The sequence below is a fragment of the Haliaeetus leucocephalus genome, unplaced genomic scaffold (genome assembly GCF_000737465.1).
Source record: "Haliaeetus leucocephalus isolate CR32 unplaced genomic scaffold, Haliaeetus_leucocephalus-4.0 Scaffold406, whole genome shotgun sequence".
Lineage (NCBI taxonomy): Eukaryota > Metazoa > Chordata > Aves > Accipitriformes > Accipitridae > Haliaeetus > Haliaeetus leucocephalus.
In genome coordinates this window covers 7,013,871-7,037,721 of record NW_010972842.1, presented here as the reverse complement: position 1 = coordinate 7,037,721, position 23,851 = coordinate 7,013,871, and the positions used below count along the sequence as shown (strand labels likewise).

Below are 23,851 nucleotides of genomic sequence, written 5' to 3'. Positions count from 1 at the left end.
CTCCGTTTGCCGCCGGCTCCGGCCTGGGGTTTCCCCCCGCTGCCCTCCTCTCGCCGGCCCGGTGCCGGCGCTCGGCCGCCGTGACAGGCCGCGGCGGGGGGCGGGGTGGGGGGGGGGGGGCCCGCCTCGTCTCGCCTCCCGGGGCGAGAGGGGAAACAAAGGGGGGCGGCCGGGGCGATCCGCCGTGCGCAGGAGACCGCCGGCCCCCTTCGGCGCCGAAAGCTTTTGTGAAGGCAGAACGGGAGGAGCAGGAGCAAGCCCTGCCCGGTGATCCGTGAGCGGGGTCGGCGCGGGGACCTCCCCGCCGTGGGGCTGGCCTGAACAAAGATCCCGGTCCCGGGGGGGGAGGAGGAGGAAGAGGAGGAGGAGGAGGGTCCCTCCGCTTCCCGGGAGCGGCAGCGTTTGCCGGGAGAGCGGCTCCGGCGAGCAGGACTTACTCCTGGAAGACTTCGGAGTCGCGGAGGAAGTTGCACGGAGAGGCTCAACTTCAAAGCCCGGCTCTGCTTTTGTGCTGTCGTGGAATCGCGACTGACTCGGGAACGTCGGGGAAGTTGCGGAGAGTAACGCTGGAGCCTGGAAGCGAGACGGTTATCGAGCCAGCGAGAGACTCTCCAGTTCTTCTTGTGTTTTAGAGTACATGGTGTCCTAATTCTTTTCTTTTTTTTTCCCGTTTGGTGAGTATTAAAGAATATTATTAGCCGGAGCCCCAAATGTAACTCATCTGTGACAGGCTATCTCCACGTTTATCACTTCAAAACACTTTCAGCAGGACTGAAACTGGTCCCCTTCCTCTCACAGTGTTTTTATTTGAGACTACTAATTAATTTTAAATTTTTAGGGAGGATCAGATAACAGAGGGAAAGGCCAGGTAGTTACTGTTTGTTTACTATCAGTAACTAGGTACTGTTGGCGAAGAATCATTTATCTAAAACGTCACAAGATGGTTAAGGCTGCTCACATCTTAGTAGCAATTATATAGTGGATTGGAATGCCCATGATTATTGAACAGCTGTTTTAAGATTGTAATTTTACAGCTTTTTTAATGGCTTCAGTAACCTTAAAGGGAGATCTGGCTAACTTAGTGTCTCATGTTATGTTCGTATATCACTAATGTATCAGGGGGCTTTTAATTTTCTTGCGGGGAATCGTAGTTTTAAGTGAAGTGTAGTCTAACTTAGAGTTTTACGATGTGGGCATTCAGGCTCTTTTACACATGGGAGAAGAAGAATGGGGGAAGTCTTTAGTAATTTTATCATGTTTTCTTTTGATCTTAGCAGAAATAAGTAGTAGGCTTCTTAAATGAAATGACAGGGCAACAAAAATTCGCTCTTACTTGGTTGATTATGCACGGTAATCCATATCTCTTTTTAACTGAAAAGCTGTATTTAGAGATTCACAAGAATAAAAAAAAATGGATAGCATCCTCTTCGGTGACATGGAAGAGACTTGGAAATGATCCCAAGTACTTCTTCAAATGTTTCCTTTAGAATTTCTAGGAATATGGTGTTTGTTGTTCTGCTTTCATCAGATAAGATGAGAAATAGTTGGGGGGGGAGGGGGAGGAGGCTATTTAGACTCTAGTCACAATGTTAAATCTTTTGAGCTTTCCTTTCAGTAGTTTACATTTGCTGATGTGTCAGTTTCCAAAGTGATAAATGGCCCAAATAAGAAATACATCCATTTTCTTTCATGTTCCACTTGCCTTAAAGTCTGCTTGTGAATAAGCAGAACAGACAACAGCTTTGTGGCCTTGGGGCTGGGGGGGAGCGGGGAGGGGGTGTGTGTGTGTGTGTGTGGAAATCTCTCTCTTCTAAATGTGTTTGCAAGAGAACCATTTCAGACCTTCTCTAATAGTGATAAACCTGGGTTCACTAGTTTGTCTTGTATTCAGATTACCGTTAAGATTGGGAACGCTTCCCCAGGAATTTGGTGAGTTTTTTTGAATGTGAATTTATAAGTGCTTAAACACAGTATGTGAAGGTTGTTGAGTTTGACTTAACAAGGAGATGTAAGTTTATCTTATTTTCCAGTTATTCAGCTATCAGTTTTGAAACATCCAGGTGATAAAGAGTTTCTTTGTGCTTTTGACTGACTGTGGTTTGACATAGTTGATGCATGACTTCTAGCCCCTGGTTTTATAAAACTTACAGGTGGTTCTGCTCATGATACATGATGGTTCGGCTCTAGTTACAAACGTGTTGTCAGAGGTTTTCTTCCCCTGTTAAAGGGATTCTTTGCAGAATCTTCTCAGTTTTCCACTGTCCTGAGTACTAAAAAAACCTGTGCAAAGAAGTTATTTAAAGTTTACTACTTTTATGCAGTAATTAAAGGGTGATTCTATCTCAATTAATGCTATATTTAAACATGCACAATAATAATGGGCAAAAACACTGCTGGAAAAAGTTTGATGGACTGACTTGCCATCTCTACACCAAAATTCTTGAAGCCTGGCCATCTGTCAGTCAACTCACTGTTCAGTGTTGGGGTTTTCTTTGCCAGCAATGTAAGGTGAGGGAGAAAAAACATCCTTCTGGTAAATAGTAACAAAAACATGCGGTCCAGTTCCTGCTGATAGCTAAACTGATTATTCAGTGCTGTTGACCATTGTTATCAATTTGTCTGAATGAATTCTGAAATGGTTACAGTTAATCTGCTAAACCATTTAAGATTAGAGTAGATTTCATAAATCTCAACATCGCCCAATTTTTTTGCCTTTGTTTGGAAGTTAGAGATATGGTGTTAAACAGATTTATACCCTAACCCTTCTTCTGTAGTCATAAATACCAGAGGTCTCTAATGTGCATATTCTTTAGGGCACTTCAAATCAAGGGCTGGTTCATGGCTTTTCAGCAGTGTGTGCACGCGTTGTTTCACCTGTATGTGCTAGTCCACCTTGGTCTGAAAGGGCAGTGACCTTGATCTGAGAGGATACGAGTACAGTGATGTTGTATCTCCTCTTCCCCAAGTGTTTGATCTCTTTTTACCCAACAGTTGAGGATGTGGGCACAGTTTGCAAGCAGAAAGCCGTGAACATCTCTGTTTTGGGTTTGAAAGTTGCTTAGTTTTGGTACCTTGAACCACTTGAGTAAGATGATTCTTTGTGTAGGAAGTTAGCTGCAGTTGTGAAATAACAAATGGAGGACTGTAGCTGCTGGAAGGTGAACGTGTGTCTGCCTTTCTGTTCCTTAAAGCTGCAGCTCTGCTGTCCCGAACAGTTGTCCATCACCTACCTCTACATCTGGGTCTGGTGGAGCACCAAAGGCACAGTGACCGCGTTTGAAGGGCTCTCAGAGGTTGAGTGTGCATAAACTGTACTTCAGTGGCCATGCCAGATTCAACAAGTAGTTTTTCTCTGTCAGGAGTTTAAAAAAAAAAAAAGTGCTAAGGAAGTTGCCTCTAACTTTTAGAAACATTCAGCTTTCCTATATTTTATTATTATGGCACATCAGGTAGCTTTCCTAAGACTTTTAGTTGGAGAAACAAATGAAATTTAGCCAAATGTATAAGTTGTCACTTCTAGGCTGGGGAAATTGTTAACTGACTTGAAGAAAGATGATCAAAATACTGCGTTTAATTATGTATAAGTAAGCAAGATTAAAATAAACTGCATACAAAATGCATTTATGCAGGTAACAAATACATATATATACATACACACAGACACACCTGTAGGCATATGTGTATCTGTGCCTTATATTTGTGTGTGTTGTGCTAAAATGAGTATTTTCATTCATTCATTTTTTATTATTAAGTAATGCTGTCTCACAAATTGTCTTGATGAAACAGTAGTATTACTCTCTTTTTTCTCCATGAGAACATAAAATTTGAATTTTTAACTCAAAAATACTTCATCACAGTGAACATGAAAAAGTAACTTTTTAATTTTATGGTTCTGTGGTCAGTGGTATTTCTTCTTAACTTTCTGAGATTATTTCACATGTGTGTATTTAAATATTAAAAAAAAAAAAAAGAATATGAAAAAAGAATGACTATGTAGAGAGAATTGGGAAGAAGAAGAAATACGTCTTCCAGAAGCTGTTTTCTAAAGCCTAATACTGTGGAAAATTGCAGTATCTGATTACTTTTTCTAATAGACACTAATAATAATGTCTGTCTTAATGCAGTTTTTATTTAGGGATTGGTGAACTCCCATTAAAATGCAATCTTTGTTCCTCTGTTATTAGGTCTGTAGGTACTGCTTAACTGTGATCTGCCTTCAAAGGTACTATCTGTGAGTAAACCTGAGTGATGCATTTAATGATGTTTGGAACTTTTCCAGGCTAGTATGAAATTGCTTGAAAACGTCAAGTGAGTTAACGCTTGTTGTCTCTCTACTCACTACCTGGCTTTTGTTAGACTGCCAGCAGTAATATGGAATGTGAAATTCCACGGGATCAGTATCTGATAGAAGTCTTCATGTATGTCCGTACCTTTAGACAGCAACACAGGCCAAAACTGCAGCAGTGAAAACTTCTACCTTTCTCGGTGTGTCACAAAAGAGATGAAGATCCTTACCTGAAACTGAGCTGTCTGATATTCAAAACTTGAGTTTTAAGGTAGAATTTGAAGGTAGATGAGCAGTCTTAATTGGACTGCTCACTATCCAGAGCAAATGACTTCAGCAATTCTGGACATAAGAGGGACAATGAAGTTCTTCCCTGCCTTCTACACAGCCACTGCATAAGCACTTCTGGTACGCAGTTTTGTTGTTTTGGTTTTTTTTTAAGCATTCTTAGTTTGTTACTTGTGATGTAAAAAGTAGTGACCCCCGTAGATGGATAGGTGTAACAAAAGCAATTGGAAGTCCTCTGAAACAGGTGAAGAAAAGCAGTCGGTTAGGACTACCTTGAGCTCATTGGAGTTTTGGTTCTAGAGATGTTACCAAATAAAGATACCTGTAACAATGAAGGTAAAGTATATTCTCTCTAAACCTATGCAGTTGTGATTTTTCAGATCTAGTTTTATCAGCCTAAGCAAGAAAGGCACTTTACACAACTCTTGGATCAGTCAGTTGGTACCAGCGGTTATTTTGTGGTGGTTACTCTGGCAAGAAACTTTGAATGAGAGTGGAGTTCATCATTGTAAGGAGCGCCTGGTATTGTTGATGTGGGAAGCTTAAGTTCTTTTGAAGCTTTGCAATGAGGTAGAATAATCAGTTGTAACAAAAACTAGGTTGGTTACTTAAGAATTCACAGCAAAGTACTGTTTTGTTATAGGTGATTTCTTGATGCCATCTGTATGGTGAAAGTAACTCAAAATGGTGGTTAGCATGTTTTTCTATTATAGACTCTCTTCGTAAGTGGAAAGGAAAGGTGATGGAGTTCAGGTTGTATTTTCAAGCTCAGATGTGGCTCTTCCCTCTTCTGTGGTTAATAGTTTCTATTACCTTCTGTGTGTTGCTATTGGTGTTAAGGAAACCTTCTCTCATGTACCTGTCTTCCATTCCTGGCTGTGTTTTTCTAGCTTTATTTTAGCTATCTGGAAAGTTATCGCTGTTTAAGGGCTGTGAAAGCAAGATCAACAGTAATTGAAGCTGCTTACTCCCCATCTATCTACTACTTCTAAACTGACGTCTAATGCATTATTATTCTACAAATATTGTAGGAGATTTTGTGCTAAATGCAATTACACTTAAAATTATTTCAGTTATCATAAATGTTTTGCAAACTCTTTATTTTTTCCTCCATTTTCCAAAAATACAGCATTTCTTTTTGTCTGAGATTTGTAAGAGGTTAGTGTGGGTATTTGACCTGAGCTTATGAAAGAGTTACTCAAAGTCAAAAGAAGTTTGAGGACCATGTTTTTGACATCATAGCTTTCATCTAGTGTCTTTTTTAAAAGAGTACGCCTCAGAGAGGCATGGCTATGTTATTTTCTTTCTTTTGTTTGTTTTTGTACCAGTGTCTGTATATTTTACATGTAAGCCGAAATTACTTTTTATGGAAACACATTTTTTTAATACCAAAAGAACATGTCATATCGCTAAACTCTTGATATGATGCATAAAATGAAGGAACAGCATGCTTTTAATAGAGGACTCAAATTCAGTGTATTTTTATCAAGTGCGTGTGTATGGTTCTACACAATCTTCTGTAGCGCATTTTTTCCGTTTAAGTAAACCCATAAAATTATAGGGGAGCCTATACATTACATAAGTTTTGTTAGAGGGATGCCCTTCAGTTTGCAGGGGTTCAACATTCAGAAGCTGAGAAATAACACTACCATGATGTAGGTGAGAGAAGAAATGGTAGTCTGTAATTGGACAATTGCATGCTACTTCTTTCTTTGCTGGGTTCTGCCCTTTTTTCTTTGGCTCAACATACTTTTCTAATCACCTACCACTCTGGTTTTGTTGCCCCATTAATGTTTTGCATCTTAAATGTGCTTCTTGCCATTGCTGCTGCCCCTGAGCAGTAATGCTTAATCTGAGTTCAGTCTTACTCCATCAGTTTTGCCTATCATTTTTTCCTTCCACTGTTAAAAGGTCTTAGCTTTTCTACTTCTGTCTTTGCAAGCTCTTGCGGTTCAGCTCTCGCATCCCTGGTGTTTAAGTCCAGCTATTTGGGCATGTTTAGGATGGTATTAAGAAAAATAAAGATGGTCTTCCTAGTTTCTTTAGTATCAGAGAAGTGATTGCAACAAGTCCTGCTGTGTTGCCATAGCACTGGCTGAAGTATGCTCATTCATCTTGTGGGAATGTTGCATGTGCAGTGTAGCAATGGGTTAGGAACTTCCAATTATTAGTCTATGCTAAGCACAGATGCAGTTTATGGGAAAAAAATTAAATGCAATGACTAGCAAAGATTTCTTGAGTAAATGCAAACTTTTTTCCCAGATCTGTGGCATGGCTAGATTTGGAAGGGTTGCTTGTGTGGAAAGTATGGTCTTGATCTCAGTGACCCACTGCCAAATATCTGCTCTTTGGTGGAAAGCATGAAAATACTAGTGCTTCCAAGTGGCTAGAAAAAAGTACCTTTTTTTTTTCAACTGTTCTTGGAAATGGCTGAGCCATTTTTGCTGACTTTGGTATGTAATGTTATCCCTTCCAGCTGCAAAAGTATGCATGTGACTGAGGACCCTCAGCAGCGGAAGGCAAGGTCATGAGTTTATGCTGATTTGATTTAGTTGCTTGAACCATGTGTACCATGACAATAGTACCTAATCCCTAATTAGTTCCTGTTATTTGTAAGTCTCGATTTCACCCAGTTTAGTCACAGACTACTTAGAAGAAACACTTAAGTGCTGAATTGTACATTTTGTGGGAGAATGTTATGTACACTGTTTTCTCTTTCATATTTCTTTGTATTATGTTAATCACGATGGTTCTTCAGTGTTTTATCAGCAGTATATGGAACGGCATGACTTGGCCCCTGGCATACATGCATGTTCTCCCTGCGGGGGTGGTTGTGGTATGGTGCTTCTTGTGTTGAGAGCTTTATCGTACACATGCACGTGTGAAACAGCAGCACAGTGCATATTGCCTTCTATTGAAAATACTGGTTTGGAAAGCAAAATTGGTAGCCTTTTAATTTATGTGAATATACTTTTCATCATCTTGTATCCGTCTTTAGAAGGTTCTATTCATCCTGTCTTCTGTATAAATGAAGTGTTTTTTTCCTGGAGGAGTTTACCGTGGCTCCAGTGAGTGTTATTTCTTATGGCTGTCATGGACCCAGCCATGCACTTCTGTAAAGATCAGGTCTGGGATTGTCTTGTGTAATTCAGAACATCTTTGGAAAGCAGTGTTATGAGTGGCAGCGTTACTGAGGAGCTACCCTGCAAAACTGCCACAGTTCAGCGCGTAGGGAAACTACGTGGCTCTGTCCTCACTGCTTTTGTATTGTCAAGAGCTGACAGAGGCCTGAGTAACCTAGTTTGTCCTCTGGCAGAGTGGAAAGGGGTTTTCTCACAAGCTTGAGAAATGTCACTGAAGAGCCAGTAGGGATGCAAGCATAGCTTTAAATTACAGGTTAGATTGATCAGCTGTGAATATATACTTTGAATCAAATGAGACTGCCCAGTGTGACAACTAACTCCTCAAAGTGTGCTTTCCCCGCCGGTTAACTACCAAGTTTAGCTTCATCTAGTTCTCACTCTGCAGATTGAATTTGCCAAAGCACTGGGCCATCTTGATTGTCAGTGGGCACCCTGAACGTGCTAATAGTACAGAGCTGTCACTTCGCTATACTTTGTCATGTAATATCATGTGGTCTGATGAGTTAACCTCACAGCTGCTGGCAGATATTAAAAATGCTGGAGGGATAATTGATTTAGATTGACTTGTGGAGGAATCTGCTGAAGTACAGTTTCTCATTGCTGCTTACTGGGTATGAGCCCTTAAAATGAGTTCAGGAGACATCCTAAACTTCTGCCACCTATCCTAGTGGAACAAAGCATTTTATGGTTGACAGTGCAGAAAGAAATTAAATTTGCCTTCTGTAGATAATTACCCATCAGTGCCAGTAAGGTAACTGTAGTTCAGTACCAAACTCAGATTTGTCACGTCTAAAAGCTGCTAACCGCTGTGCAAGCTGGTAATCAGCTTTCGTTCACCTCTTCATGAGCTTCCTCAGAAAATGGGGCTCAGCCTTGCATGATAGCATGGTGAGAACCGATGTACACAGGGAGACTTTCTTCAGTGTGTTTTTGACAAAGAGAATTAATATCCTTTTGATGCTTTAACTGTTTAGGTCAAACATTGTACTGTTTATGGTTTGTGGAAGTATCAGTCTTTATGTGGATTGTGCCAGTAGTTGGGTGGATGCTCCTGATTCTGACAAGCAAATCGCCCTTTGCATGTGTGTCATCTTTGGAGGAGGAGGGGTGCTATAACTGTTTCACAAACCTTGGTGCCTTGTGTTGTCTTGAATTATCTACTACTTAAGACTGATAAGATGGCTCACTCTTTCGGACGGTTCTTGGGCTGGGATTTGGAATTTTGCTGAAGACTGATAGCTTTATTATCAGTTGAATTTTAGCACAAGATCTTCAAGTTTGTTGTTTTGTTAAGCGCTTGTTTTCCAGCGCTAATGGTTCTTCTGTAACCTACATCCTTATTTTTCGTTGTTACTAGGTAAAAAACAATGAGAACTGGTTACTTTGGGAAAGAAAGGAACATGAAGGCTGGTAAATCAGGGGGCCAGCTGCATGACTGGGATTCTGAGGTGAAGGGATGCTTGTCCCATGTGTGAATTTCCCAGTACAGAGAGGTATGGGAAGTTCCTTAATAGATGCCTGTTGGTGATACTAACTTTGTGACTATCTTCAGTCTCTCATATGCGTAAATCTGTTGGGTTTTGGGTTCTTTTGGCTTTGATAATAATTCTTACTTAAGAGCATTAAATTGGTGCCATGCTGTTGTTATAGGTATTAACAGCAAAGTACAAGTTTTGTGATAGGTTACCCTTTTTTTCAAGTTGGTAGCCTGTCTGGTTTAGTTCTGTGTTGTACTGAAGCTTTTTGGATAGTGAGTTTTCTAAGTAGAGCTAGAATGTGGTTATTCACCCTTACACATCTGAATAACCTGTGATGAATAAAGTATTCTTCAGTTACTGTTAGTAATAGTAGAACACTAGAGAAACTTGTGGATCAGCATGACTTGTCAAGGCACGGATACATGAAATGGTACTGCTGACATTGTTTGGCTACCTTCTTATACTGCCCAGTAAACTGAAGTGTTTTAAATGCTAGACACTGGAGTTCAGTCTGATTTGTAGCAGCACTTCAACATGTAACATTCTGTAAAAGACACCGTGTGTCCCCCACAGTTTATAGAATATTCTCAAATATGTGAGGTCTTATAAAATTACATTTCTTACTGCCCTGATGTCTTGCAGGTGCTCTTTTGTTAAACTTCAGTGAGGAGCACTGCCTGCTTCCTTGACTTAACATGAAGAGGTCTGGGTGGGAGGTTTTGAGCCAGTTTATGATTATAAGCTTTATACAGGAAGATTACCTTGTGTGTGTGTCTACTGTAAGGTTCTAAATCTTCCTTGAAACTCTTGGCTCTTCAGATGGTCAGACAGGTTACTAGATGATGATCGCTGCATCTGATCCACTGCAGCAGTTCCTCAAGCTGTATTTGCACATTTCCATTGAGTTGTGCGTGCCTTCCTTTCTTAGGAGGCAGTTGTGATGTTGTCCTGTATACTTCTGTGAGTGCTGACTGGGTGTGAGTGTTGAGTGTCCACAGCTGCTATTCAGTTTGTCATTGTTGAGGGGGCCACAAAAATGGAAGCGTTGAATCTAGCAGGGATGTAGCTGTAGCCACAGCATCTGCAATGTACGTGTGCTTGTCAGTGTGTTGCTGCTAGACTGTGGGAAAAGAAGACCTGAGGAGGATATCCACTGTGGTGGTTTGTTTTGGTTTGGGGTTTTTTTTTGTGTAGGGTAGGGGCAGGTGGGCAGAAGGGAGTGTACTGTTTAGGATGGTATAATTCTAGCCATTTGGCTTTGACAGTTTTCTCCTGTGACTTTACCCTGTGTTTTTGTGGACTTGGCAGGTAATCTAGGTACTGCTATGTCCTTGAAGGGGGGAAGTTTGACAACAAAGTCTTGGCTATTCTAGCACCTTGCCACTGCCAAAAGGGGTGATCCCATTTTATGTCTTCCCTCCCCCATTCTGTCGCTTGCAATTTCTTTGGCACATGTGTGGCTCTTAGCTGAGTCTGCTCACCATCACTAGTGGTGAGAAACAGAGCTGCTTCTTTTGGTGGCAGCAAGCTTTTAGATTAGATTAGCTCTCTTGGGTAATTGCATCCTTAGAGGGTCTGGAAAGAGTCTTTAAATCAGCAGTGTCTCCTTGCCTGAATAGCACTGATTCTTTCCAAGACACTGGATCTACATGAATAGGCTTAAACCACCTATAGAAGAAGGTTTCTCTTTCTATTCCCCAAAGCATAGCACTGGTCTCTTTCTTTCTCTTCATCTTTGTTGGTTCTGTGGCATTCCATTTGAGAATGCAGACAAGGTGCAATTTGAGCATACAAAGAGTAAAGATTCTCTTTAAAAGCCCTCTTTTGAGTGTGCCTGTTGGTTCTATTCTCACTAATGTTCTGGGCCATGAGATTTTACTACACAAAGGAGCAAATCCAGGATAAGTGCTTCCAGATCCTCAGTTTAGCCCTCATTTATTGGAGGGCAAACAACACTACTGAATTGTCACTTGAAGCAAGTCTACCTTCAGGCTTTTCAGACAAATTAAAAGTTTTTCCAAGTAAAAAGAACTGTGAAGGTTCTTGATGTATTTTTGCAACTACCCAGTAGTGTCTTTTTTTTTTTTCCTTTTCTTTTCTTGGAGTATGTGTTGCATTAGACTTGGCGATACAAGTAGGTAAAAAGCTTTTCAAATGTTCAGCTGCCATTGGAAATATTGTTTTCTCAGCCCATCTCCCAAGATAGCACAGGACTTTCGGCAAAAGTTTCCAAAATTTTCATCAGCAGCATTTGCCCCATAATGGTCCAGAGGTTATGGTAAGCCCATATGGGGAACTCCTGAGGACACTCGGTGTTCCACCATTAATTACTAAAAAAAAGTCTGTTTTTGTAAATTCAGCTAATTATCAAGATCTGTTTTCGATAAGAACATTCTTGCTGAGGGAGAGTCTTAAACCTCCTTTCAAGGAGGTTTCTTAAAGACCATGAAAATGCATGGGGCAGAGTCCTACTTATTGCTGCCAAAAAATTTGATGGGAGTAAAGGGTGTTACTGTAGTTGTATTAAGGAAATAGTTTCTGTAAACTGAATGTATGGCTGACTTGTTTCAGTTTTGAAGCTGATTGTTTCTTGAGTTAGTAAAGAAATCAAAACACAACTAATAGAGTGCCACAAATCTTTTTTAAAAGAAGAGAAAATATTTTTAATAGAAACATAATAGTCAAAATAAGGCTCTCCTATAAGTATTGATGCAACATATGTCTAAGAAGTTGAAATGTTAATTACAAATGTTTCCTAAGTCTGTTAAGGGAACAAGAATAAGCCAGTCTTGTACATCATTTTGCACTTGCTTACTGGAGATCCTGTTGCATGTGTTCTTGATTTCCACCCCCCTTTCCAATTGAACAAGTGTACTTCTGTGTAGATAGGTCCCTGGACCGTTACTGCATTGGAAGAAGACTGTATTTAGCTGTTGCGTTTTATTTACAGGACATAAAGCTTGTAAAGACTTGTCTTGTAGTTAGTCAAAAAGGAGATGTGCTTATTTCATGTGTTGCATAATTAGACTACTGCAGATTTTCATCAGATGATTTTCCTGTGTCTATTTAATTTTCAGATTTTAATGTAGATTTTAGTTCAATAGGAAATTCAGTTACGTGACTTTGAACAGACTAAGTTTTTTCTTTCTGCGTGTACAGTGAATTAGCGTTGAAGTACATCTGTATTTTTAGGTTGCGAACTGTATGAATAATTTGTGCAAATAAAAAAGGTAAATTATACTTAAATTTTTGCGATACAGAAGATTGTGTAAATGGCACTTTTATCAGTCTGCTGCCTTCTGCTTTGTGGAGTTAAGTACATCATGAAGCTACATTCCTCAGGCAGACAGTGATGAATATATTCCCAGGTTCTACAATTAACTTCATTTAAGCACTTTTGTTGGCAAATGTCTTTGGCTTCTGCATTCCATGAAGACGAGAACAGGAATTTCCTTCAAACAATAACTTAGAAACTTAAATGTTTAACTCCTTTAAATATAACAGAGGATGTACTTGTGGTAGTGTCCTTGTTCACCATTTTCACTTTAATTCTTCCCTTTATCCCAGATCTGAAATTAAATAAGGTATTTCTCTTGCAAAGTAATTCCATTGAAAACTTAGAAGCATCAGGAAATGACCATCTTGGCTGAAATGCTTTGCTGCCTTCAGGCATTCTTGGAAAATGTTTTATCTATAGAGTGGTGGGGGGGGTGTCAGCACTAACATAGTATAGTGCTTGTTGCTGTCTTGTCAGATGCCTTGCATGTGTACGTCTTGAGGTATTTCTCATGTTTCACATCAACAAGTGAATGATCGTACCTAAACGTATGACGTGTTGGTCATGAGTCATTGGAATTTGGTAGAAGTACTCTTTGGATATTAGCATTCTTCAAATACATATTAGCCTGATTTGGACATGATTCGCCATGGATATGGACATAATATGATCTTCACGTGAGCTCATACAACTTAGTAACTGGGAGAATGACCAAAAAAAAATTGATCTCACTTCTTTCACTGTCTCCTCCCAGCCAAGACTACAGATTTCTTGTATGGCATGCAGCTGGAATGAAAAAGTCTGGGAAATACTTTCAAATCTTCTTAAAGTTTAGAAGAATCTAAAGGACTATGTCATGTTTTGGGACAAATAAGAGTTCTGTTTTCTGTGCTGTCTAGTCCTCCTAAACAACTACATTCTATTTTCCTAACTCTGTTTTTAATTTTATAAATTTAACGCCAATCTTTAGTGTTAAACTCTTCCGCTATTCCAATGCCTGTGATGGCCCTTTTAAAATAGTGGAGAAAATAGTCTTTCCAGAGTTACTTTGTTAAATAATATGTGAAATTTGATGTCTCTTATTTATAAATATTTCTATTTCAGTAGTATTGAAGTCCTGTGCTGCATTGAGAAACGCACAATGTCAAACTGGCAAAAAGGTGTGCTGTGCAAAGTGATCTGTGAAATGCATTAGTGGCACTCGATACCTGTTTAAATAATAGGCTTGTGAGAAGAACGATGTAACACTGCATAAATGTTTTCAGTTGCTGCACATCTTGGATTTACTGACGTTCTGTCAACATTTTAGGATCTCTGTTTTTCTAATTTTTGTAACTGTGCAAGAATTTCTGGGATGTCTTTGTGTCTAGAGAGAGTACAATGGAGAAAAGGTTACTTTTTTGGGGAGCGGGGGGTGGCGGCATTGGAATCTAAAGAGCTTCTATGGGTTCTCTTTCTGCAGTCTGCCTTAGTGACCTCTTATAATAAACATGAACTCTACAGCTACTGCTTAAGTTACAATTTGGTGTCTAGATTATGTCTATTTAAAACCTTTTCTGTGGATGGATGCAGAGTGCAGAATTCTTAATCTCGTTTTTAAGTGGTCTCAGCTGTGATGTGTCCTGGGACTTTTAGGGTTGAGAGATTTGAGCACAGCTTGTGGATTTTTCTGCTTCTGTGAAGCATTGCTGAGGTTTTGTTAAGACATAGAGCGGAAGGAATGTTCTTATGTTTTATATAGAAAAGCAAGTATACCACACACCACTGCATGATTTAAACTTTTGGGGACTAAAGCCACTGAAGTCCTCTTGCAAATCAGAGTGAAAACAACAGACCTTGATCTCGTATTTTAAGTTCAAATGTGTCTTTGATGGTATTGCCTGCCCTAATTTGATGCAGATTTTGCTTTATTTAAGGCATTAAATTTTAAAGTAGCAGTTTGGCTTTTATTGGGTTGCATCTTGCCTAGTCTGCAAAAGATAATAGGTGGTGGTCTGGTCAGTGGTGGTTCGAGTAACAGAACTTGTATACAACTTACAGCATTCACTGCAACAGTCTGAATTCAGATTAGTGCTAGTAACTACTCTACAGTTGATGGCATTTATCCTAATGATATCTTTTTAAGTCTTTTTATTATTTTTTAATCAAAATAGGATAGCATTGTAGGGGGAAAATTCCCTTGTAGCTAGATTTTTTTGTTTCTTGTTCCCTTCCCTTTCCTCCACCCTCAGTTGACTTGATTCACATGTTCCTTTTGGGGGATTAAAAAGTAGTTTCTAATGAGAACTTTGAAGCCATTTAGAATTCTAATTACAGATTTCTAATTAGTTTCACAGTTTTGACCATTTCTTTAATGAACTGTCTGTGTTCAAGACTCACAGATCAGAGTCCTGCTTTCTTGGATTACCTAAAAAAGTGAGAAGTGTGTTATGTGATGGGTATCTGCTGCAGCATTTCTTTTCTCAGCGAAAAGAAATGATTGTTAAAACGCTTCCTGCTGCCAAGATCAAGCAATAAAGACTTGATCAGAAGAGAAGTTTAGGGAGGCAAATTCTGTCTCTCCACCTCCTGGATATCCAGGTGGTAAAGGGAAACCAGTGTAGTTTGTAAGTAAAATAGGTGAAAGTTCAGTCAAGGAGTGTGGTTGTGGCATTGTTGGCTCTGTCCTGCTGCTTTTTTCTAGCAAAGGCTTTAAAGAGTAAGGGGTTCGAAACCTCAGTTGGTTTGCTTCAGGTTTAAATGCTTAAGTAGCAGATCTTGGTAATTTCTGATTTCTTTAATCTCTTCTTGTGAAGTTTTAATTTTTCCTTTTAAATAATAATAATTTTTAAAGCTTTGTATAGTTCCGAAGAAAACTGCTGGTCCCTCTAGGGCTGTTGGGTTGGAGCTTTAGGTGCTTATACCATGTCTGCTGTGACTACAGGAGTTTGAAATGCAGGAGGTTCAGTCCTTGGTGTAGATACTTTTTTGTTGTTGTTTTCAAGTGTGTTTCATTCTGTGTGTAGTAGGTAGGCCTCCAAAGAACATATGCTTACTCTTTCTTATGCAAGATCAAATTCTTTTCAACCTATGTGATGCGGATCACAAAGATATTCTCTGTTACTCTTATTTCATACTGCTCCTTTGCAGAACAGTGAAAAGGTGCATCCTCCCCATTCGTGATACTCCACTGCACCTGTGCTTGTGACCTGTCCCCTTGTTTGTTTGATGATACAACTTTCCATGCATTTTTTTTCCGAGTGCTGGTAGTTCTAATTGTGTGACAAAAGCAAGAAGCAAGCAAATGTATGCCACTTTCATTCTTCTCACTTGCTGCTACTACAGTGATGCTGGATTTGGAAAGCAGCTAACTCTTCTGGTGTTTGTGTGTTTAATTTTGTTGCTTCAACCATTTGTGAAGGGCAATTTGCAGATGTTAGTTACTGCAGTGTTATGTGGGGTGGTTTGCATAGAAACTTAGCAATGCATTTAACTTTTAAAAATAAAAGCACCATTGGTGGTCTTAAAACACTGCAAAAACTTTGCATTTGTTGGACAAAAACGATTTTCAAGTTGGAAGTATCAGTTGCTAGACAGCGTTAATGATGCTCATAAATTGCAAACAGACTGTAAATGATCTATAACTCTTAATGTCATGTGTTTCTACTCTACAGTGGTATAATGAAATGGAGAGCGCTCATTAAATCCATAGTGGTCATTTTTATTTTCAAGTTGCAATCTAAAAGAACTGTGCAAACTGTCTGTGTTTTCCAGACTACATTTTGTAAGAAGATGAAGAACAGAAAGCAATGTTTTCAAGATACTGAGGGTCAGAAGCATGAAGGCATGGAAGGTAAAGTCTGTGTGTGTGAAAATACTCAAGTATATTACTCGGGTTCAAGCTGTGAAGGTCAGACTTAACATTTGCTCTCTCAATTAATAATATGCTGCTAGTTTTGAAAGCAGTTGTGTAAACATATCCACTGTCTCAGCATAATATTTTTCTTCAGGGTCCCCAAATCCTTTCCTGTCTCTTCTGTTTTTCACTTGTTGACTTCTAGTAGCAGAACAAAAATGGAGATAGCAATTGCTATTCAGAACAAATAATTAATTTAGAGTAAAATTCCTTGAAGAGAAGTTCTTGCCTTTTATATTCTGAAAACAATTTCTAACTTTAACAAAATCGGGAGCATTTTTTATTTAATGTACCTGATTAGGTAAATATTTGAGGATGTTCAGATTAAAATAATTCTGAGTGTGGAAAACTAAAATAAAGGTAGACCATGTGTATGTAGGATAATGAATATAGAATATGCTGGTGTAATTTATTTCATGGAGAGGGAGTGCAAACATCCGAGGAGAAAGAACTCGGGAGAACAATGTCTAAATGACTACGTGGCCAATAGGAAACACTGTGTGATGCTTCCTTTATTTAAGTAGCACTAGAGCTAACTTTCCTTTGTTTTAATGGCAAATATTGGTACAGTAGTCCTATGAAATACGTTGCGTAGTATTTTTTACCTGAAATACATCTTTTAACTACTGCTCTGGCCAGTGTCTTGACTGCATTAGACCTGAAAATTATTAACTTGCTTTTAACTACAGAAAATGGTATCTTATTGCCACTTTATTCAAATCTAGAAGGACTTTGTTTCAAGAACTGTCAAAAAATCCTAAGTGTCAATGTTAATAATACCAGGTGAAGAAAATGAAGAAAGCTGTTCTTGTTCTGCTTTATTATACGACGGTGACACATGCCCCATCTGTCTGAACTGCCTTCTAGAACAAGAGATTGGTTTTCCTGAGAACTGCAGTCATACCTTCTGCCTGACTTGCATTCTTAAATGGGCTGAGGTAAGACTGAGAACCAAAGTTTTTGTTTATTTTTTGGTGGAATCTACTGTATCTAATACCTACAGATTTTTTTTTTTAAAGAAAATAAGTTATGCATTCTGACTTTGCACAGACATGTTTCAGTGACCAGTTTATAAATAGATCATAGGAAGCTTTCTCCTTAGTGCAGTAAAGTACTTAGGTTGTCTAGTGAAAGAAAACACAGACTTTACTAATGGTTACTAGAGATTAAGGATCAGTAAAAAAATGGTGTTGGCTGTTTGGAAGATCAGACAGTATTATGTACATGTCGTAATACTGCAGTGTCATTAGCTTAATCTTACTTTGTTATCCCTTATGCTGTTAGTCATACTGTCGGCTCTCAGGGCTGAGAACAATATGCTTTCATGCTAGTCTACAAAATGAGTCTGATAAAACCTTTCTTTTCTAACTCTAAAGAGAATTCAGCTAAAAGATTTAGTGCTATTCTGAATTTAAAATTTTCATTTTAATTATGGATGTTATTTGATCTATGTCAATACCTTTGTAAATAGTTCTGGAACCTTAGAGAAAAATGACTTGTTGAACAAATTCTTGATGATCTTGTTCTGTTTAGTCCCTTTTTCCTCACATATGTCCTGTAATCATTGCATTAAGCCTTTGGTATCTTTACCTTTCCTGTAACTTTTTTCAATTGTCCATATAAAACACCAAATTAGAATTGCTTTATACTGTATTGGGGGGGGTATTCAAATGAGATGCTGCTTTTTGTCCTGATTCTGTGCACTTGAATTGGTTGCTCATTGTAGTAGAGACCACTACTTGGTTTCTTTGCAATAACTTTCTTTTCAAGTAAATGATAATTTTGATTTCAGTATATCCTTTAGAAGGTTGGTATCATATGTATGTGTATCTACAATATACTTATTTATGTATTATTTTTTACTTACTATATTTTTAACTCAATTTTTGTGTTATTTATTACTAAAGACAGTAACATAAAAAAATATTAAAAAAGGTTATTAGATGAAACTTGCTTTAGATTCGCAAACCAGATAATAAACTAATTCTCCTGTTGCCAGATTTTCTGTTCTGCAAATGATTAATTGCAGTGCTTTTATTTATAAGGGAACAGGAAATTCTCATCCACAATTTTATCTTGACTTCCTTAGCTGGTTGTTACAATGACAGCTGAAAGGCAATAAATAGTGACATGCACAGGGAGGGAGTACAGTAGATGGAGGGCTTGCTGCTGGATTTGAGTTTGTTCACATTGTTTAACAAAGATGCTTTTAAGCCCAATGAGGAAGGAAAAATTTCTTGTTTTAAAGAGGCAAATGAATGATATGACATTTTTCTTGTCGTGTCAATAATTTTTTTGTGTGTGTGAAGTACTATCCAAATAGAATAAAAGCAACTTCTGCTTTTAAAAGTTTACAGGTGAAGTAGATGTGATGGTGGGGGGTTGTTTTAAAGCTGTGTAAGGCTTCTACTGCTTCTTTCCATTAGTGACATCTGATGGGTAAAACCAGCCAGTCTTCCTTGTCTGAGGTTACATGACAGTTGGAGCTGTTGAGTTCATGAAACTCCATTGCCTAATCTAGTAGTTGTAATTAAAAGTAAAAGGGGTGGGGGGAAAGGTGTTGAAAAATGGCTGACAGATGTTCAGAGGCTTCAGCTGTGAGAAGCAGATGAGGTTTTATAGTTTGGAATGATAGAAACATATTATAAGCACGTGGCCATTTGAAGCATGCTGATGCCATGTGGTTTTTGTGTCCGCTATTAATATTTAGTAAGTAAATGTTTTTGTTCTTTGAGAAGTGTTGCCTAAGGTTTAGCTTTCTCTGCTAGTTCTTGGTTGATCATAACTAATGAAAACTAAATAATTGACAAGTAGTCAAATTTAAGTCACTCTAAATAATGAAGATATAGAAGTTGTCTGCTCTTTAAAAAATATGCTACCAGATTCTGTTTAAAGATGAAGTATTTTTATTTGGTATAAATAAATTGGTTTTAAAACCACTGTTTTCCTGTTTAAATGCTGAAGAATAACAAAATTGAGAATAAGATCATTGTGCTAAATCTTAAAAAAAAAAAAAAAAAGCCTAATGTTCACATTACTTGAAGTGCTCTTTTGTGTATCTACAGTTATGCTCCATACACTTAAAGGCTTTGCCAGCAGTCTGTGTTCAAGCTGGATATTTCCTCTATCTTTCTGTGTTGCATCTGGACTTTAAAATGTAACAGGAGCAACTACTTCTTTAAACTCTTGTTTTCAAATTGTACATATTCATTGTTCTTCTGAGAGTTTATGGCTTTTATATATAACTGTGTAGATTCTAATTAAAACCAGGGTAGTTTAGGCAGATGGTAAGAGTTTGTTTACCATTCTGCTCCCTCTTCTATCTATGGGAGATTTTCAACATTGCCGCTGCAGTTAAGTGTCCTGTACCAGCAGGTTTTCTGTCTGCAAGCAGCAGCCATAACACTTTGAAGATCTCACTTTTTAAGGAGAGAGACAATATAGGTAGATAGAGATGCACTTAAAGCAATTTTTATATATTGCTTTTTAAGTGAGTATCTTCTGGTTCATTCCATGGACTAAAAAGGGATAGGAAATTTGCCACAGAACATCTAATATATTAGATTCTAATGGCTAAATCCGAGCATTTAGTTTCAGAATTAAGTAACGTTACGGTTCAGTCAGTGCTGTATTTTCTTCCTCTTTGAGGAAAGGTGTCCAACTCCTAAAAGAAAAATGAGGGGGAGACCAGAATCACTAAGAGACTAGTCTTTCAATTAACTTTTTTTAAATAGCCAAAGAGAGAACATTTTAAGGGACATGGTTACTGTAGTTAATTGCGGCACCTGAGAGCATCACTGTGCACTAAATTCAGTTGCCTACACTGTTAAACTCTCTTATACTATTAGACTGTGATCTTCTGTGCCTGTGGCTGTGCTAACCAGTGCTCTCCCAAGAATTGCTGGGCAGTACTGGGCAGGCAGACTGTTGGGGACTGTTTTCAGTAGGCATGCAAAGATTAACCTAAATGTCACTGGGCCTGTGCTAGCTGTCAACTGCTTCTTTAAACTGACACTGTGTAACTTAGGAATGGAGACTTTCAAGCCTGAGACTTTGTATTTCAGTGAGGCTGTGTTGGAAGATCATAAAAACTAAGAGGCATTAAATCTGGAGCTGGGGTTATTGGACACACCCTTCCTTCCATGGGAGTGCTGAAGGACAGTGTAAGTGAAGGGTTGCTTTCAGTATAAAGAACATGTACATGATAACATTATTCTGCCCAAAATAACAAAGAGGGAGCTTTGGCTATTGCCTTGTGTCTAGGGGAAAAAAAAAAAAAAAGGGAGGGGGGGGGCCGACCAACAACAAAAAAATCCTTATCTAGAGTCTTCAACACCATGGTACTGTTGTGTTATACCAAAGGTAGTAATTACATTATGTGTTTCTCTTGTCTGTAATACCACTAGTAGATTAAAACTATTTGGGTCAAAACTATAGTTTTTTTAACATTATTTTTCTGGCATGCTTATATTTTTTTATTTCAGTTGGCAAGCACATGTGTTCTAGTTTATAATAATAAGTTGTGAAAACATTTAAGTAAAGCTGATGTGAAGGGAGGTTAACTAGGTATCTATTGCAAGCAGATATGCGAAGTAGCCAAAACCACCTCAGCTAAGACAACTGCTTTAGCAGCAATAGTATCTTGCTTGCATGCATTAGAGGAAAACTCTCTACTTTTTTGTATTCTGTTCAAAGAAAACAATCTTAACTTAGAGGAGGTAAGTATTTACTCTTGATTACTGTAGGTTTTTTAACTTCCCTTGTGTTCTTCAGAGCACTAATAAACATACTGAAGGTTTCTATCCTTGCTCTTCTATTAATTCCTCTTATGAACCATCATGAGAGAAGAGTGCTAAAGAAAAGAGGCAGTGTATTGTCTGCATTATCACAATGACTGTGTAAGAGACATTGATTTCAGTGACCCTTCCCTACTAAGCTTTTATCTCTCAGTCCCTGCACCTTGGTTGATCTCATTTTTTGGTTTCCCTTGTTCACTTTTCCTCATCTGGAGGATGTGAAAGTAGAGTATGTTCAGCTGTAAATTCCCCAAAGTATTGGGGTATATTCGCGCAGGCCCTGTGCAGTATCAGTGGCTGACTTAATAAAACCAAGCAGTTGGCACAAAGAGCTGTCTTGCATTATGTTTCTAGCAGATATTCTGTTCTTAGAATAGTCATTTCCTTTGTGCTGGTGTAAGGTTTGGATCATTGATTATGCAGAGTATACTGCACATGTATATTCTTCTGAGGGTAAAGAGAGTTACCTGTGTGGTAACTGGAATTGTTAATGTGTATTCTTTCTGATCTGGATTTCTTTTGTCCTAAAGGATATAGGAAGGAATCAGCTCATGGGGCAACAAGATCCACAGTGATCTGCAGTACAGAGCACTGTGGCAGGATTGAGATTACATTCATGAACCATATATGCAGTGTGTTCAAAGAAGCACTAAACCTAAAAACCATAACAGCAATAAAAACCCTTCTTGTTCAAGTGTGTGCAAGGTAATGCATACATAGATAATGCATCTGAGAACTGTTGCATGGAAAAACTGTATTAATCAAATTCTTTTAGAAAATCTAGACATTAGATACCTTTTTTCAAATTACATGTTTGTCTTCGTGGTATACAGTTGTTCTTGGCATATTTCCCTGCTGAAGCAGGGCGGTTGGACAAGATGACCTCCAGAGGTCCCTTCCAACCTTAACCATTTTGTGATTCTGTGATTTATCAAGTACCTTCATGCAGCAACTTATGAAAGTTCATGTTGTTAAAGTGCAGTGCAAAAGTCTGTGTGTTTTTGAGTTTGACTTCAATCCTTCCAATAATATATTGTCAAAGGAAGTACAATGACACAGTATCTTTCTCATCACAGAATTCACAGATCCTTACAAATAGTGAATCATTTTGTCCTTTCCTAAAGACTGCCACCATTCCAATAGAACTTGTCAACACTTTATGGCAATTTGGGGTTGGAAGTTAAGGACTAGCCAGCTGCATGATGTAGATAGAGAGAAGACAGCTGTTTAGAATTATAACTAGGTAGCTGGTTGATTTGCTGTAGAAACTAGAATCTCTGTTCTTTTGCTGTCTGTATCTTTACTATCCATGAATGAGATTTCAAGAAACACCCAGAACCTAACATCTCTTGTCAAAAATAGTGCTTTCCTAAAGTATAACTGTAAAAACTTTAAATGTACTTACTTTTAAGTAGATGAAAAAGACAAAAGTCATCCTGAGCTTTTACATGCTTGAGAAAATAGTGCATTTCCTGATGTCGTTGTTGTTGTCTTTCATCAACATTTGGAGAGGTGTTTTTCACTACATGTGTGCTTATAGTCTCCCTTTTCACTGAAGTTGGAGGTGGAATTGTTGTGGGCCTTTCAGTGTACTATTATTACTAGGTGGAGTGAAATATACAGATGTTATTCTTAAAATCTAAACCTCACCTTTAAGCCTGAATTTTGTTATAAGAATCTGGTATTATTTGTGTTGCTTAACAGGTTCTCTAATAAAGAAGCAGTAAAGAGTGCAGGATTGTGTTTCTTTTGGGATCAGCTTTTCAATACAGTAGTTGAAGAACAGACTTTATTATGGGCCACTTGGAAAAAAAAATATATATATATTAAGGGGAAGAGATTTACTGCACCAACTTTAATTCTATACTCGCATCTTGCTATTACTTACTATGAAATCTCATAACATGGAACTTGATGAGGTGGGGATATCTGCCAAAGTTATTTTATCAGCCGAGTACGTTTTAGCTTGCACCTAGTTGTGTAGCTTCCTGAAAATTCCCAGCTGGAATATAGTAACTGCTTCAGCCTTTTCTCTACTTCACTTTGTTCAAATGCTGTTTGAAGTGATGCAGTTAAAATAAGGGACTCTTACTCCTTGAGTTTAGAGATCACAGTTTTGTGGTGCTGTAGCAGTTACAGGAATACTGAGCATTAAGTTATGCCTGTGGAGCTAAAGCAAGATTTTTCTAGAGGGTCATTTAAAAAAAAAAAAACAAACACACTATGAAATGAGGTTTTGGAAAACTTAAGAACAAACACACACGGATAGCTCTTCAGAGGTTGCAGACTTCCTGAATGCTTACATATTTTATCAAGAGTTCTCCAAATATCACAAGATAAGTGAAAGAATGAATCACTGCAGAGTTACCAGTTTTGACATGAAAACTATGAGTAGTTTCGTGTGGAGAGTAAAACAGTTGAAAACGTATTGAACAGTGCTGAGCTACTATTCCGTGTTTTTCCAAGAAAAGCACTGTTGGGAAGAAAAGCAAAGCAACTCACAAATACCAGCTGTGAGTTCTAATGATTTTGATGATTACACTAAATACTACGTGTTCTGATTTTTTTAAACAGCTATGTTAAAGGAAAATATGTATGAAGCTGGGTTCTTCTAAGGTTGTGGCACATCCCACACCTCTCCTCCCTTGTGCACAACAAAATTGATAGCTGCTGCTTGGACTCATTCTAT

At 38.4% G+C, this 23,851-nt stretch overlaps 1 protein-coding gene across 4 annotated transcripts in view; it reads left to right on the top strand.

Moving 5' to 3' along the window:
* SCAF11 (SR-related CTD-associated factor 11) overlaps positions 1-23,851 on the top strand; it is a 50,688-nt gene that overhangs the window by 314 nt on the left and 26,523 nt on the right. For 3 of the 4 annotated variants that reach the window (XM_010574078.1, XM_010574076.1, XM_010574079.1), the window contains exons 2-3: positions 16,225-16,303; positions 17,150-17,304. In XM_010574078.1, the coding sequence (XP_010572380.1) occupies positions 16,243-16,303; positions 17,150-17,304 (216 nt within the window). In that variant the 5' untranslated portion in view covers positions 16,225-16,242. Of the gene's footprint in view, positions 1-201; positions 675-16,224; positions 16,304-17,149; positions 17,305-23,851 lie in introns of those variants that run through there. The other variant, XM_010574077.1, reaches the window with a different exon arrangement.